The 16,458-nt window shown below is 41.6% G+C and overlaps 2 protein-coding genes across 9 annotated transcripts in view; one reads left to right on the plus strand and one right to left on the minus strand.

Annotated features, from left to right (window-relative positions):
• LOC124012891 (ATP-binding cassette sub-family F member 1-like) overlaps positions 1-11,451 on the minus strand; it is a 31,629-nt gene extending 20,178 nt beyond the window's left edge. For 2 of the 5 annotated variants that reach the window (XM_046326928.1, XM_046326924.1), the window contains exons 1-7: positions 11,201-11,451; positions 10,301-10,347; positions 10,108-10,185; positions 9,901-9,930; positions 4,194-4,320; positions 4,042-4,073; positions 3,319-3,396 (exon numbers count right to left, since the gene is read on the minus strand). In XM_046326928.1, coding sequence (XP_046182884.1) covers positions 3,319-3,396; positions 4,042-4,073; positions 4,194-4,320; positions 9,901-9,930; positions 10,108-10,185; positions 10,301-10,347; positions 11,201-11,273 — 465 coding nt within the window. In that variant the 5' untranslated portion in view covers positions 11,274-11,451. The remainder of the gene's footprint in view (positions 1-3,318; positions 3,397-4,041; positions 4,074-4,193; positions 4,321-9,900; positions 9,931-10,107; positions 10,186-10,300; positions 10,348-11,200) is intronic. The other 3 variants (XM_046326925.1, XM_046326927.1, XM_046326926.1) reach the window with 3 other exon arrangements.
• Positions 11,452-11,896: 445 nt separating this feature from the next.
• On the plus strand, positions 11,897-16,424 carry LOC124012895. 4 transcript variants are annotated; one of them, XM_046326936.1, is made up of 7 exons: positions 11,897-12,000; positions 13,107-13,299; positions 13,430-14,158; positions 14,247-14,335; positions 14,484-14,684; positions 14,852-14,921; positions 15,065-16,424. In XM_046326936.1, exons 2-7 carry the CDS (start codon positions 13,201-13,203, stop codon positions 15,203-15,205), a joined length of 1,329 nt encoding a protein of 442 aa, XP_046182892.1. In that variant the 5' UTR covers positions 11,897-12,000; positions 13,107-13,200; the 3' UTR covers positions 15,206-16,424. The 4 variants fall into 4 exon arrangements, with proteins under 4 accessions (XP_046182892.1, XP_046182891.1, XP_046182889.1 ...); XM_046326935.1 differs by having other exon boundaries at positions 11,898-12,000; positions 13,100-13,299; XM_046326933.1 differs by having other exon boundaries at positions 11,903-12,095; positions 13,100-13,299.
• The last annotated feature ends 34 nt before the right edge of the window (positions 16,425-16,458 follow it).

Raw genomic sequence — 16,458 nt, forward strand, 5'->3', positions numbered from 1 at the left:
AGGTGCATCAAAGCTGGGACCGAGAGACTGAAAAACAGCTTCTATCTCAAGGCCATCAGACTGTTAAATAGCCACCACTAACATTGAGTGGCTGCTGCCAACACACTGTCATTGACACTGACCCAACTCCAGCCATTTTAATAATGGGAATTGATGGGAAATGATGTAAATATATCACTAGCCACTTTAAACAATGCTACCTTATATAATGTTACTTACCCTACATTATTCATCTCATATGTCAATCAGTCAATCACCACCTTCCGGAGACACCTGAAACCCCACCTCTTTAAGGAATACCTAGGATAGGATAAAGTAATCCTTCTCACCCCCCCCCTTAAAATACTTAGATGCACTATTGTAAAGTGGTTGTTCCACTGGATGTCATAAGGTGAATGCACCAATTTGTAAGTCGCTCTGGATAAGAGCGTCTGCTAAATGACTTAAATGTAAATGTAAATATGCATATGTATATACTGTACTCTACAACATCGACTGCATCCTTATGTAACACATGTATCACTAGCCACTTTAACTATGCCACTTTGTTTACTTTGTCTACACACTCATCTCATATGTATATACTGTACTCGATACCATCTACTGTATGCTGCTCTGTACCATCACTCATTCATATATCCTTATGTACATGTTCCTTATCCCCTTACACTGTGTATAAGACAGTAGTTTTGGAATTGTTAGTTAGATTACTTGTTGGTTATCACTGCATTGTCGGAACTAGAAGCACAAGCATTTCGCTACACTCGCATTAACATCTGCTAACCATGTGTATGTGACAAATAAAATTTGATTTGATTTGACTCCCTCGAAAATCGTTAGCTGAATAAAATAGAAAGGATAAAATTTTCTCCTACGTACAATTGTATTCTTCATACTATAAAATAATGCCACAGAATTCTAAGCAAATCTTGCCTGATAAATGAACAAGTGTAGCCGACAGCAATATGGCATGGCTAGATCAGGGACTAACATAAGGACAACTCAGTATGCTGAGTATGCTATTCTGTTCTTCTGAAATAGGCTACATTTTCTTCATATCATGTTTCTTTAGACCGGTCTAAAATAAACAAATGGATTTATTGTGATGGTGTAGGTTATATTACATAGATTTATTAGACTTTTTAAAATGGAACATTACAACGGTCGGCATGGGTCTAAGCTGCCTGCCATCCAGGACCTCTACACCAGGCGGTCAGAGGAAGGCCCTAAAAATTGTCAAAGACCCCAGCCACCCCAGTCTTAGACTGTTCTCTCTGGTAACGCTTGCCATGCGGTAGTAGGCGTGTCAAGTCTAGGACTAAAAGGATTCTCAATAGTTTTTACCCCCAAGCCATTAGACTCCAAATGGCAACCCGGAGTATTTGCATTGTGTCCCCCCCCCAACCTTTCTTTTACGGTGCTGCTACTCTCTGTTTATCATATATGCATAGTTACTTTAACTGTTGTGGCCAAAAGTTGAGAATGACACAAATATTAATTTCCACAAAGTTTGCTGCTTCAGTGTCTTTAGATATTTTTGTCAGATGTGACTATGGAATACTGAAGTATAATTACAAGTATTTCATACGTGTCAAAGGCTTTTATTAACAATTACATGAAGTTGATGCAAAGAGTCAATATTTGCAGTGTTGACCCTTCTTTTTCAAGACCTCTGCAATCTGCCCTGGCATGCTGTCAATTAACTTCTGGGCCACATCCTGACTGATGGCAGCCCATTCTTGCATAATCAATGCTTGGAGTTTGTCAGAATTTGTGGGTTTTTGTTTGTCCACCTGCCTCATGACGATTGACCACAAGTTCTCAATGGGATTAAGGTCTGGGGAGTTTCCTCGCCATGGACCCCAAAAAATTGATGTCTTGCTCCCCAAGCCACTTGGTTATCACTTGTGCCTTGTGGCAAGGTGCTCCATCATGCTGGAAAAGGCATTGTTCATCCCTAAACTGTTCCTGGATGGTTGGGAGAAGTTGCTCTCGGAGGATGTGTTGGTACCATTCTTTATTCATGGCTGTGTTCTTAGGCAAGATTGTGAGTGAGCCCACTCCCTGGCTTGAGAAATAATCCCACACATGAATGGTCTCATGATGCTTTACTGTGAGTCTTCGCCTCACTGTGGGTGCAGATGCACTCACACCTGCCTGCTGCCATTCCTGAGCAAGCTCTGTATTGGTTTTGCCCCGATCCCACAGCTGAATCAACTTTAGGAGACGGTCCTGGCGCTTGCTGGACTTTCTTTGGCACCCTGAAGCCTTCTTTCACAACATTTGAACCGCTCTCCATGAAGTTCTTGATAATCCAATAAATGGTTGATTTAGGTGCAATCTTACTTGCAGCAATATCCTTGCCTGTGAAGACCTTTTTGTGCAAAGCAATGATGATGGCACGTGTTTCCTAGCAGGTAACCATGATCCTTTTGAAGCTTCCAGTCTGTTATTTGAACTCAATCAGCATGACAGAGTGATCTCCAGCCTTGTCCTCATCAATACTCTCACCTGTGTTAACGAGAGAATCACTGACATGTCAGCTGGTCCTTTTGTGGCAGGGCTGAAATGCAGTGGAAATGTTTTTGGGGGGGATTCAGTTCATATGCATGGCGAAGAGGGACTTTGCAATTAATTGCAATTCATCTGATCACTCTTCATAACATTCTGGAGTATATGCAAATTGCCATCATACAAACTGAGGCAGCAGACTTTCTGAAAATTCATATTTGTATCAATCAAAACTTTTGGCCACGACTGTACATACCATCTCAATTGGCCCGACCAACCAGTGCTCCCGCACATTGGCTAACCAGGCTATCTGCATTGTGTCCCGCCACCCACCACCACCTCTTTTACGCTACTGCTACTCTCTGTTCATCATATTTGCAGTCACTTTAACCATATCTACATACTACCTCAATCAGCCTGACTAACCGGTGTCGGTATATAGCCTTGCTACTGTTATTTTCAACAGTCTATTTAATGTTGTTTTATTTCTTTACTTACCTATTGTTCACCTAATACCTTTTTTGCACCAAGTAAGCATTTCACTGTAATGTTGTATTCAGCGCACGTGACAAATAAACTTTGATTTGAACATGTGTAGCTATTATTGTGAGTGTGTGATGAACTCCAAAAGACAGCAGAAAAGGAACAGGAAGGAACAGTACGAGGAGGGGTGGGATGGAATGAATGAATTAGTCAAACGCAACAAACACTTTCTTAGAGCTCCCTGGACCTCTAAAACACAATGTTAGTATCAATAGAATCCAGTCAGATTTAGAACATGACACAAACATAACAGACCCCACGCACCTTATTCATCAGTCTCTCATCATCACCACCGTCATCATCACTGTCTCCCTGACTGAGAGCGGCAAAGATGTTCCCACCCTGAGACAACAAATACAATTTAAAAGTGGATTATAGTGTATTCTACCCCCAAAATGTAATAGAACGGAATGATCAAGACTGTAAAGACTATCGATATAAAGACTCCTGTCCTATTCGGTGTCCTGTGTGAATCTAAGTGTGCGTTCTCTAATTCTCTCCTTCTTTCTTTCTCTCTCTCTCAGAGGACCTGAGCCCTAGGACCATGCCCCAGGACTACCTGACATGATGACTCCTTGCTGTCCCCAGTCCACCTGGCCATGCTGCTGCTCCAGTTTCAACTGTTCTGCCTTACTATTATTTGACCATGATGGTCATTTATGAACATTTGAACATCTTGGCCATGTTCTGTTATAATCTCCACCCGGCACAGCCAGAAGAGGACTGGCCACCCCACATAGCCTGGTTCCTCTCTAGGTTTCTTCCTAGGTTTTGGCCTTTCTAGGGAGTTTTTCCTAGCCACCGTGCTTCTACACCTGCATTGCTTGCTGTTTGGGGTTTTAGGCTGGGTTTCTGTACAGCACTTTGAGATATCAGCTGATGTACGAAGGGCTATATAAATAAATTTGATTTGATATCGATATGTGATCAAGACTGTAAAGACTGGCGATATAGTGATCAAGACCGATGCATGCACAACATGCTCACCTTATTTCCCTTGCCTTTTCCAGGGGCCACAACTGGGATGAGAAAGAGAGAGAGCAAGAGAGAGTGAGCAAAGTTGATGAAAGGCTAGCAACACTGAACATTTCCAGCTTGAAATTTAGACATTTGTTTGACAGACTAAGCAGTCAACTTACCTTCCTCTTCCTCATCCTCGCTGGCTTGCACTGACAGCTTCTTTAGTTTCTCCATCATATCCTCGTCATCATCATCATCATCATCTCCCTCACCACTTCTACCTTTCCGCCGGTCTTTCTTTTTCTTCTGAGACCGATAGCAAAATAGATTAGAGAGGCATTATGGTTCATATGACACTACTAGGGCTAGGTATTAGCAGGGAGTGACCACATGATACATATATATATATATATATACATATATATATATATACATATATATATATATATATACATATATATACACACACACACACACACACACATATCACAATTATATATACACACATATCACAATTATATATATATATATAAATAATAAATTATATATAAATATATATCTCACATATACATAAACACACACACGAAAAAGTATGTGAACCCTTTGTAATTACCTGGATTTCTGCATAAATTGGTCATCACATCTGATCTGATCTTCAGCTTAAGTCACAACTTACAAACAGTGTGCTTACATTTAATAACACAAATAATTTGATTTCTTGTCTATATTGAAAACATCATTTAAAAACATTCAGTGTAGGTTGGGAAAATTGTGAACCCCTAGGCTAATGACTCCAAAAGCTAATTGGAGTCAGGAGTAGAGGTCGACCGAGTATGATTTTTCAACGCCGATACCGATTATTGGAGGACCAAAAAGCCGATACCGATTAATCGGCCGTTTTTTTCTTTATTTATTTGTAATAATGACAATTACAACAATAGTGAATGAACACTTATTTTAACTTAATATAATACATCAATAAAATCCATTTAGCCTCAAGTAAATAATGAAACATGTTCAATTTGGTTTAAATAATGCAAAAACAAAGTGTTGGAGAAGAAAGTTAAAGTGCAATATGTGCTATGTAAGAAAGCTAACGTTTCAGTTCCTTGCTCAGAACATGAGAACATATGAAAGCTGGTGGTTCCTTTTAACATGAGTCTTCAATATTCCCAGGTAAGAAGTTTTAGGTTGTTGTTATTATAGGAATTATCGGACTATTTCCCTCTATACCATTTGTATTTCATTAACCTTTGACTATTGGATGTTCTTATAGGCACTTTAGTATTGCCAGTGTAACAGTATAGCTTCCGTCTCTCTCCTCGCTCTTCCCTGGGCTCAAACCAGCAACACAACGACAACAGCCACCCTCGAAGCAGCGTTACCCATGCAGAGCAAGGAGAACAACTACTAGATGCTCAGAGCGAGTGACGTTTGAAACGCTATTAGCGCGCACTAACTAGCTAGCCATTTCACTTCAGTTACACCAGCCTCATCTCGGGAGTTGATAGGCTTGAAGTCATAAACAGCGCAATGCTTGACGCACAATGAAGAGCTGCTGGCAAAATGCACAAAAGTGCTGTTTGAATGACTGTTTACACGCCTGCTTCTGCCTACTACCGCTCAGTCAGATACTTAGATACTTGTATGCTCAGTCAGATTGTATGCTCAGTCAGATTATATGCAGGTGCTTATGATTGATTGTTTTTTATAAGATACGTTTAATGCTAGCTAGCAACTTACCTTGGCTTACTGCATTCGCGTAACAGGCAGTCTCCTTGTGGGGTGCCATGAGAGAGAGGCAGGTCGTTATTGCGTTGGACTAATTAACTGTAAGGTTGCAAGATTGGATCCCCCGAGCTGACAAGGTGAAAATCTCTCGTTCTGCCCCTGAATGAGGCAGTTAACCCACCATTCATAGGCCGTCATTGAAAATAAGAATGTGTTCTTAACTGACTTGCCTAGTTAAATAAAGGTATAAATATATATATATATAACATTTTAATTTAAAAAATCAATTATAAACATTTTTTTTAAATTTTATTTTATATTTTATTTGTTTTAAATATGCAAATCGGCGCCCAAAAATACCGATTTCCGATTTTGATGAAAAGTTTAAATCGGCCCCAATTAAATCGGCCATTCCGATTAATCGGTCAACCTCTAGTCAGGAGACAGCTAACCTGGACTAAAATCTTTGAGACGAGACTGGAGATGTTGGTTAGGGCTGCCTTGCCCTACAGAAGAAATTAAAAAACACACCAAATTTCAGTTTGCTATTCACAAGAATCATTGCCTGATGTGAACAATGCCTCGAACAAACGAGATCTCAGAAGACCTAAGTTTAATAGTTGTTGACTTGCATAAAGCTGGAAAGGGTTACAAAAGTTTCTCTAAAAGCCTTGATGTTCATCAGTCCACGGTAAGACCAATTGTCTATAAATGGAAAAAGTTCAGCACTGTTGCTACTCTCCCTAGGAATGGCCATCCTGCAAAGATGACTGCAAGAGCACAGCGCAGAATACTCAATGAAGTTAAGAAGAATCCTAGTTTGTCTGATGAAGACTTGCAGAAATATATGGAACATGCCAACATCTCTGTAGACGAGTACGATACGTAAAACACTAAACAAGAATGGTGTTCATGGGAGGACACCACGAAAGAAGTCATTGCAAAAGTACACCTGGATGTTCCACAGCGCTACTGGCAAAATATTCTGTGGACAGATTAAACTAAAGTTGAGCTGTTTGGAAGGAACACACAACAATATCTGTGGAGAAAAAAAGGCATAGCACACCAGCATCAAAACCTAATCCCAACTGTAAAGTATTGTGGATGGAGCATCATGGTTTGGGGCTGCTTTGCTGCCTTAGGGCCTAGACAGCTTGCCATCATCGACGGAAAAATTAATTACCAAGTTTATCAAGATATTGTGCAGGAGAAGCTAACTGCTATCTGTGCGCCGATTGAAGCTCAACAGAAGTTGGGTGATGCAACAGGACAACGACCCAAAACACAGAAGTAAATCAGCAACAGAATTGCTTCAACAGAAGAAAATACACATTCTGGAGTGGCCCAGTCAGTCCCGACCTCAACCTGATTGAGATGCTGCGGCATGACCTCAAGAGAGAGGTTCACACCAGACATCCCAAGAATATTGCTTAACTGAAACAGTTTTGTAAAGAGGAATGGTCCAAAATTCCTCCTGACTGTTGTGCAGGTCTGATCTGCAACTACAGAAAACGTTTGGTTGAAGTTATTGCTGCAAAATGTGTGTGTTATTAGTTTAAGCATACTGTGTTTGTCCATTGTTGTGACCTAGATGAATATCTCATTTTATTACCAATTTATGCAGGTATTTCCAAAGGGTTCACATACATTTTCTTGCCACTGTGTGTGTATATATATATATATATATATATATATATATATATATATATATATATATATATATATATATATATATATACACACACACATACACATACACACACACACACACACAAAAAGTATTCAGACCCCTTTACTTTTTCCACATTTTGTGATGTTACAACCTTATTCTGAAATGGATTAAATAAAAGTTGCCCCTCATCAATCTACACACAATACCCCATAATGACCAAGCAAAAACAGGTATTTAGAAATGTTTGCACATTTACTTTATTTACATAAGTATTCAGACCCTTTGCTACAAGACTTGAAATTGAGCTCAAGTTTCTACAACTTGTTTGGCATCCACCTATGGTAAATTAAATTGATTGGACATGATTTGGAAAGGCACACACCGGTCTACATAAAAGTTTCCACAGTTGACAGTGTATGTCAGAGCGACAACCAAGGCATGGGGTCGAAGGAACTGTCCATAGAGCTCCGAGACAGGTTTGTATCGAGGCACAGATCTGGGGAAGGGTACCAAAAAAATGTCTACAGCATTGAAGGTCCCCAAGAACACAGTGGCCTCCATTCTTTAATGGAAGAAGTTTGGAACCACCAAGACTCTTCCTAGAGCTGGCCGCCCGGCCAAACTGAGCAATCGGGGGAGAACAGCCTTGGTCAGGGAGGGTTACCAAGAACCCGATGGTCACTCTTGACAGAGTGCCAGAGTTCCTCTGTGGAGATGGGCGAAAATTCCATAAGGACAACCATCTCTCTGCAACACTCCACCAATCAGGGCTTTATGGTAGAGTGGCCAGCCACTCAGTAAAAGGCACAACAGCCACATAACAGCACAAAGTAAAGAGAGATCCTTGATGAAAACCTGCTCCGGGGCCTCCCAAATGGCACAGTGTTCTAAGACACTGCATCGCAGCTAGCTAGCTGTGCCACTAGAGATTCTGGGTTTGAGTCGAAGCTGTCGCAGCCGGCCACGACCGGGAGACCCATGGGGTGACACACAATTGGCCCAGTGTTGTCCGGGTTAGGGGAGGGTTTGGCCGGCAGGGATGTCCTTGTCCCATCGCGCAGTAGCGACTCCTGTGGCGGGCCGGGCGCAGTGCATGCTTACATGATCGCCAGGTGTACTGTGTTTCCTCCGACACATTTGTGCGGCTGGCTTCCGCGTTAAGCGGCATCGTGTTAAGAAGCAGTGCGGCTTGGATGGGTTGTGTTTCGGAGGACGCACGGCTCTCGACATTCGCCTCTTCTGAGTCCGTGTGGGAGTTGCAGCAATGGGACAAGACTAACTACCAAATCGATACCACAGGAAAAATGTTTTTATTTTTATTAATTTTTTTAAAATAAAGAATTTACAAAACAAGAACCTGCTCCGAATTGCTCAGAACCTCAAACTGGGGTGAAGGTTCACCTTTCAACAGCACAACGACCCTAAAGCACACAGCCAAGACAATGCAGGAGTAGATTTGGAACAAGTCTGAATGTCTTAAGTGGCCCAGCCAGGGACCGGACTTGAATCCGATCGAACATCTATGGAGACCTGAAAACAGCTGTGCAGCAACGCTCCCCTTCCAACCTGACAGAGTTTGAGAGGACATGCAGAGAAGATTGGGAAAAACTCTCCAAACAGAAGTGCGCCAAGCTTGTAGCGTCATACCCAAGAAGACTCGAGGCTGTAATCATTTCCAAAGGTGCATCAACAAAGTACTGAGTAAACGGTCTAAATACTTATGTAAATGGGATAATTACATTTATTTTGAATCAATTTGCAAAAATGTCTAAACCTGTTTTTGCTTTGTCATCATGGAGTATTGTGTGTAGATTGATGGGCACACACATCCCTGGGTCACTCCTCTTTTCAGTTCACTGCAGCTAGCGACTGGAACGAGCTGCAACCAAACCTCAAACTGGACAGTTTTATCCTAATCTCTTCATTCAAACACTCAATCATGGACACCCTTACTAACTGTTGTGGCTGCTTTGTATGATGTATTTTTGTCTCTACCTTCTTGACCCTTGTGCTGTTGACTTTACCCAATAATGTTTGTACCATGTTTTATGCTGCTACCATGTTGTTGTCATGTTGTGTTGCTCCCATGCTGTGATGTCATGTGTTGCTGTCTTATGTTGTTGTCTTAGGTCTCTCTTGTTGTGATGTGTGTTTGGTCCTATATTTATATTTTTATTTCTTTTTAATCCCAGGCCCCCGTCCCCACAGGAGGCCTTTTGGTAGGCCGTCATTGTAAATAAGAATTTGTTCTCAACTGACTTGCCTAGTTAAATAAAGGTTAAATAAATGAAAAATAAATAGAATAGGGGGGAACACTTTAATCAATTTTAGAATAAGGCTGTAACGTAACAAAATGTGGAAAAAGGTCAAGGGGTCTGAATACTTCCCGAATGCACTGTATGTATCATGGTTCTCTTTGCATTGTAGATTCGACACTGCAAGCTAGCTACCACTCTGGCTAGTAGTGGCTACATATAACCAACCTCCCCAAACGCTTCAAGCTCATCTACTGTCTTTCAAGAGAGCAAATTGGGTGGGAAGGGAAAAAAATTATAATTATGCAAAAGGTAGATTTATTCATGTCAATATATCCCAGGACATTGTGTTATTGATACAGCATTGCAAAAAGTATTAATCCACCTGAAAATAGCCTATATGATATCTCTGTAGTAGTTAAGGAATAGAATTACCTGCTTTCCTTGCATCTCTTTCAGCACAATTTCATCCTCCTTCTCAGTTTTTTTATCTGTGGCCAGCTCATCAAAGAACTGTGTGAGAACAATGTTGACACATTTTATTAAAATGTTCACATTGAAGATAACATTTTCTTTCTCGCCACATTCAATTAACTCAAAAATATCCACAAGAGGTATAACTACTCACACTCTTCTTCCCCTTTTTATCCTTCTTTCCTTTCTTTACTGATTTTTCTGAAGAGAGGGGAGATCAAATTTAGGTACAAAGATGAGCAAGTTGGTCATCAACATACGGATCCACTGAATGACAAAAGAGAGTGGCCAAATGAGCCAGGAGGGAGGCAATGCCTTGTACAAGGGGAGCGTAGGGGTGGCACATTTAGGGCGTAGGGGTGGCACACAGAATGACTTTTGGCAACACAGCAGTTCTTCAAACAATGCATACTAGCTATGACCTAGCTACGTTATCCTTCATGACTTGAATGATTAATTAATAATTCATTAATAACTAGCTACGACCCCGAGTTTATTACTCTTCCTCAATCGACTCGTCACTATTTTAGATGTCGAGCTGTCTCTACTTGACTTTCAAGTAGAGAACAAGGAATAATTTGTCTGACACAATTACATGGCATGTTGTGTTGCTGCCATGCTGTTTTGCTGCCATGCTGTGTTGCTGCGTTGTCGTCGTAGGGTCTCTATTTATGTAGTGTTGTCTCTCTTGTCGTGATGTGTTTTGTCCTATATTTTTATTTAATTTGTTTATACTTTCAATCCCATCCCGCAGGAGGTATTTTGCCTTTTGGTGGGCCGTCATTGTAAATAAGACTTTGTTCTTAACTGACTTGCCTAGTAATATAATGTAGCAAGCTGTTCCAGCTAGCTAGTTAACCATCACCGATGTCACACTATGTTGTCAAAATACAGCATATCGCATGACAGCCAGGACAGTTACTTGTTAACAAAGATCGCTGACTGAGGCACATTAGCTAGCTAACAACGTTTTATCTTAGCTAACAGTATATTGCAACGGCTGGAAAAGACTCAGTTGTAACCATTAGCTTAGTTGCTGGCAGCAATTAGATACCTGCCACCGCTGATGGTGCTACAGCTCCCTCTTCTCCTTCCCATTCTGCGTCTTCTTTCGCTTTCTTGGGCATTTTCTGCTATTTATTTATACGGATATTAACAGAAAACCAACGACTTTATCTTAAAAAAATAACTTGAACCCGGTGGTAAGAGTGGCTGTCAGAGAAGAGCAAGTGTTTTATCACAACACATGCGGTTTGAGATTTTTCCATTCGTTGACGTAGCGACAGCACCACTGAGTTTCAGTCGCCCGTTGACGTGTGAATAATGAGTAAAGCAATATTTCACAGCGCCACTGGTAGGCTTGTCTATGAATTGTAATCGCTTGCGAGCACAAAAAAACGTTTTTAATAGTGAAATAATATTTTTTTGCACGCATAGGATAGGTCTTACAGAATTATATATTTTCTCACTATATGGCTTGAAAGTTTCATAAAAAATGTAGTCAAGAAAAAGACCTACAAATCAAATGTACAGCAGATTTCGATGTATTACGATTATATATATATATATATATATATATATATATATATATATATATATATATATATATATATATATATATATATATATATACACAAAATATTGCCTATGGTTTTATAACATTTATTGATAACGATTTATATCGATATATTCATTCTGCGTCTAATGAAATGCACATTTTCCTCCAATCAGCGCTACGCAGGTGTATGACGTGTGGGTGTTCCTGTGCTGCTGGACAAGGACATCGGGAGATGGAATGACATTTGTGTAACGCTTGATAGCGTCCCATTTCGAAACATTACGTGGAATATCAAAGTAAACACCTGACTTTGAGGATTATTGTCTTACTATCTGGTCATTGCTAAACAGACTAATCGCAGTTTCGATCCAATTCGCTTCTGACACAGCAGGTATGCATGTTACTGTTAGATAGCTAACGTTAGCTAACCCAATATGCTAATCACGGGAGTGTGTTAACCATGGTGATCTAACTACTCGCATATCAACTAACTAGGTAGCGAGCTAACGTTAGCTTGCGTTTTCTAACTAGATTGAGGGGTCCCTATATTCATAAATCAATTAATGTATTTCCATACATACCACCTTCAAAGTTGAAGCATGGTTCATTCTGTTTCTGGTCGTGCCGACAAGACTGTCACTCAAACCACCCAACGGTTGTAAATCAGCTGGATCTCATGTTATTTAAGTCTCCAATGGGGAATGGTACGTCATAGTATTGTATACCATTGAAGCTACGAGAAGGAACTGTGCTTGGTGTATTCTGGCTCTGTAATCATTAGTGAATATCGGTTGTGTAACCTTAGGACAAGAAATAAACAAATGTTGCCACGGTTAACAGTACACTGCAGAGACTGCTTACGGTATATGTATCAAATCACGGTTCTAAAGTTGTAGAAGAAACAAAACGATATTCGCTTCTAGTTATAGGTGGTTGTCGAGTTCAAATGTAGCAAATGACAGTGCCTTATTGGAAGGGCAAGACGTCTGAGTAGCAATTATGATCTTGTTGTTTGCTGTTTACGCCACTAACTGTTATATGCTACTGGCATAGCTTTTTCGCGCTCCAAAAGAGTTTAAGTAGGGTCAAATGAGGACTGACATGCTTCAAATCTGTTGCTCCTAGCACCCACAAGACAGTGTTTGTTGTGTTGTTTTCTTCATTCAGTTAAAAGTTGAATATTAGGTGTTCTAAAACTTTTGACCAGTAGTGTAGGTCATATAGGTCTTGATTTACAGCCTAGCATCCTACACATGAACTCACAACTGTTCCTTGAGTAGCCTACACATGCCCGCACCAGGCCATACGGACATATCATTGCGATGGCCTAACAATGACTGTTCACCCTCAACGGCCCACCCTAACCCTTTCTCTTTATCTCGGTTTTTTATTTGGGATTGAGAGGCGACCGTGAAGATAAAGAGCTGGTCCTTCCTTGGGGTTGCTGTGGAATAATGCCCCTGGTGATTGGAGTTACACATACCCCCTGTTTGTGAATGGCTGCTTGTAGAGGGGGCGTCGCCTTGTGGGTGGGGTGTGTGAGGAGCCATGGCAAAAGGCAACCAGTCAAGCAACAGTGCTGGAGTCTTGTTCAGGTATTGTCTTGACAGACAGGTCTACATTCATTAAATATTTAAATAAGAGCAAGGCTGGATACAGATCTGGGACCAGGCTATATAAGAGCACCTTATTGAAAATCTTTACTTGTCCCATGCGAATTTGCAGGCGATGGATGTGCAGTGGAGTGGACAGATCCAGTCGCTCAGCAGCACATCATGGGCCCTGGTTCCCCCAAACAGTCTGAGGTACCAGAACATCAAGCATCTGGCCCTGTCACACCCCTTCCACCATGCCAGCCAGGGCCAACCCCACAGCCAGAGGCCCCCGGACGAGGACTGGGAAGAGACAGTAAGCCTGTGTGTGCTGGTGCAGCCTGGCCCTGGGGAGTGTGATGGCCAGCACACCCTGGTGGAGGTGCCTCTATTTGGGCAGATTAAACTAGGTGAACTCCTGGCTCCGGGAGGACTCAGTAGGCCCGTGGAGTTCCTCTTCCCCTTCACCACGGTGGACGGGAGCCGAGAGGATGACATCAGTGTTGGGACGACTAAGGTTCAGGCGGAAGGTTCCAAGACGATGATGAACGAGGGAGAGACGGAAACAGAAAAGAGGGAGAGAGGATCATTCCGGAGCCTGTTTGAGACAGAAGGATGTCCAGCTCCATTTATGAATGGATCTAGGTTCTACTGCTTCCACTGTCCTGGAATGGAGCCATTGCCTGGTTATAGGAACAAATCGGGCCATATGATTGGACTAGAGAAGGAGTTGTCACTGTTGCTACACACCTCTCTGTATAGTAGTTATGCAGAAAGAAAGACAGTCGAGGGGGGTCACAGCGACAGAGAGAGGGAGGATGAGGAGAAACTGGCATTGATGTATGAAAAGCTGAGAATTGAGGTAAGAGGGGTTTGTTAGGGGATGGCTGTTTGATGGCATACACTTCTATTTAGTTATTAGTATTGATGATCATTTGTTTGATTTGCAGCTTCCTAGTTTCTTTATGAAGAGTCATGACTACACCATGTACACAAATGATATCGAGTTCGTCAACTGTATTCTAAATGCCAAGACCAGGTAAATGCTACTTTCTGTCTACTTAGCAGTTTCCTTTCCGAACTGAAATGGAATTGACCTGAACCCTGATATTTATACATATGTAACTACATGCATATAAACCCCCATAGGTCTATATTATAATACAGCTATACTGTCTATCCTCTAGGGGCAGAGTTCTGTACCAGCTGAGCCTGTCTCTGTGGAGGCTGCTGTGTCTCTGTTACTATGCTGAGGCCCAGTTAGAGGTACTGAAACTGACCAAGCACCCAGAGGACAGGACCATCAAGGCCAGGTGGAGTGTCAGAGGACTGCCCTTCCTCTCTCTGCTGCTGAGATTCTACCGCAAGGACAAAACTGACCTCTACAGGTACAGAAACCTGACTGGGATCTGTTTAACTTTACACAATGTTCAGACAGAAATGTATTGATTTAATTTGGTGTTGTGTGGAACGGATAGTGTTTTTGGTCAATGTTCCTCTTCACTGTTAATTCTCTATGATCATTCCTACTCTAATAAACACTGTCTTTCAACAGGTCATATGATGCGTTCTCTACCTTCTACCTTGGCCATGATGGACTCATACATTGTCACAAAGTGGAAAAAGTCAGTGGCCATGTGGTTTTCTGTCTCCTCTGACTCTGAAATAGAAATGCCCACAAATAGCTAAGAAATACCCTCAGGTTTTGTGCCTCGCCTAAACTGATCACCTCGAACTTGCTGAGTATTGTTTTTCCGTCTTCCTCCAGGTGATGAAAGCCCAGCCGCCAATTCTGCCCGGGGTGACCACTCTGTTAGCGGGAGCCCTCGTGTCCCTGGGGGTCCAGGAGCACCGGCCAGCCCTCAACCTTATGCCCCCCTTGCTCTCGTCCCGCCAAGGCCGAGACTGATAGAGATGGAGGGTCTGGAGGAACGAGCATGTGTGTACCATGAGAAGTAACGGGGAGAGGGGGAAACAGGCAATCAGTGTTGAAAAAAAAAAAAAAAACTTTTCCCTCTTCACCCGTACAATGCCTGCTCTGAAAATAAATATAAAAATAACGATCCAAAACCGTTCCCTCACAGCAATAGAATAGCAGCTACTACTTTAGTTGAATGCAATCCAGGACATCAGTTTATCTAGTAAGTGGAGTCGATACCTTGAGTCAGTTCCTTGTTAACGCACAAATGATTGCACAGCGCTTGTGTGATGTTGAACCACCTTCTGGGCCTATACGCTCACACTACATAGTCTGCTAAATGGCATATATTATTGGACAAACCTATTTTCACTGCATTACATGAAGACTACTGCTTTTTAAAGAATCGTTTAAAAACAATTCATGCCGGATTAATATTTAAGTTCAAGTTAAATGGATTCATTAAATCAGTCTGTGCCTGGGAACTGTGCACACATGTCACTGGTTTCCACTGGTGAACGCGTTGATGTAACAGTTGGCACACAGCCAAAGGAACCCCGTATTGAGTCAAGACCACATATAACCAGTTGGCCTAACAGACCCTATGATCTCATTGAATAGGTTGCATGATGTCCGTCTGTCCCTGTATGAACTTCATGTCAAGCTCATTGAGACGTAACTTTCACCAACCCCATCCTACCCTGGTTAAACTATGGTCCTTCCGTGTTGATTGCCAACTGGCTGCGAGGGACCTGACCTTAGCACAGTTGCATGACAGAAACCTGAATCCAGAGTCCTAAGAATGTGAATTTGTCAGTTCGGTACTGACTTTTCTGATGGAAAACAAGTGGCACCTGAAGTTTACTTTCAGTTGAATGGTTAAATAGAAAAGGAATAATTGTAGAATATAGTATCTGTACTTGTCGATGCAACTCAGTCTTCCATCATTGTTACAGTATGCTTCACTCATGTGTTCTCAAACTAGGTGACAGCATGCCACGTTAGCTCTAGCACTACCATTAATACTCTAACATTTACTTGAAGGGGCATACATAAACCCTGTTGAATGATACTTGTAAAGGTGTTATGACTTCAGAAAAAAAAGATTTAATTCAATCGTTCTTATCTAGTGCAGTGTTGCTACTTTAGGATTTAACCCACAGCTGGTGTGAAACCTGGCTGTCTGTGAATAAAACAAACCACTGGTGTACCTACTGCTGTCCTTGACTGATTCCTATATCATC

The sequence above is a fragment of the Oncorhynchus gorbuscha genome, linkage group LG24 (genome assembly GCF_021184085.1).
Source record: "Oncorhynchus gorbuscha isolate QuinsamMale2020 ecotype Even-year linkage group LG24, OgorEven_v1.0, whole genome shotgun sequence".
Classification (NCBI taxonomy): domain Eukaryota; kingdom Metazoa; phylum Chordata; class Actinopteri; order Salmoniformes; family Salmonidae; genus Oncorhynchus; species Oncorhynchus gorbuscha.

Bases quoted from the DNA above. Each gene is read 5' to 3' on its own strand.
- LOC124012895 (XM_046326936.1), top strand. From the start codon at position 13,201: ATGGCTGCTTGTAGAGGGGGCGTCGCCTTGTGGGTGGGGTGTGTGAGG. The intron at 14,336-14,483 runs GTAAATGCTACT...TCTATCCTCTAG, and splicing joins ATTCTAAATGCCAAGACCAG to GGGCAGAGTTCTGTACCAGC. The intron at 14,922-15,064 runs GTCAGTGGCCAT...GTCTTCCTCCAG, and splicing joins ATTGTCACAAAGTGGAAAAA to GTGATGAAAGCCCAGCCGCC.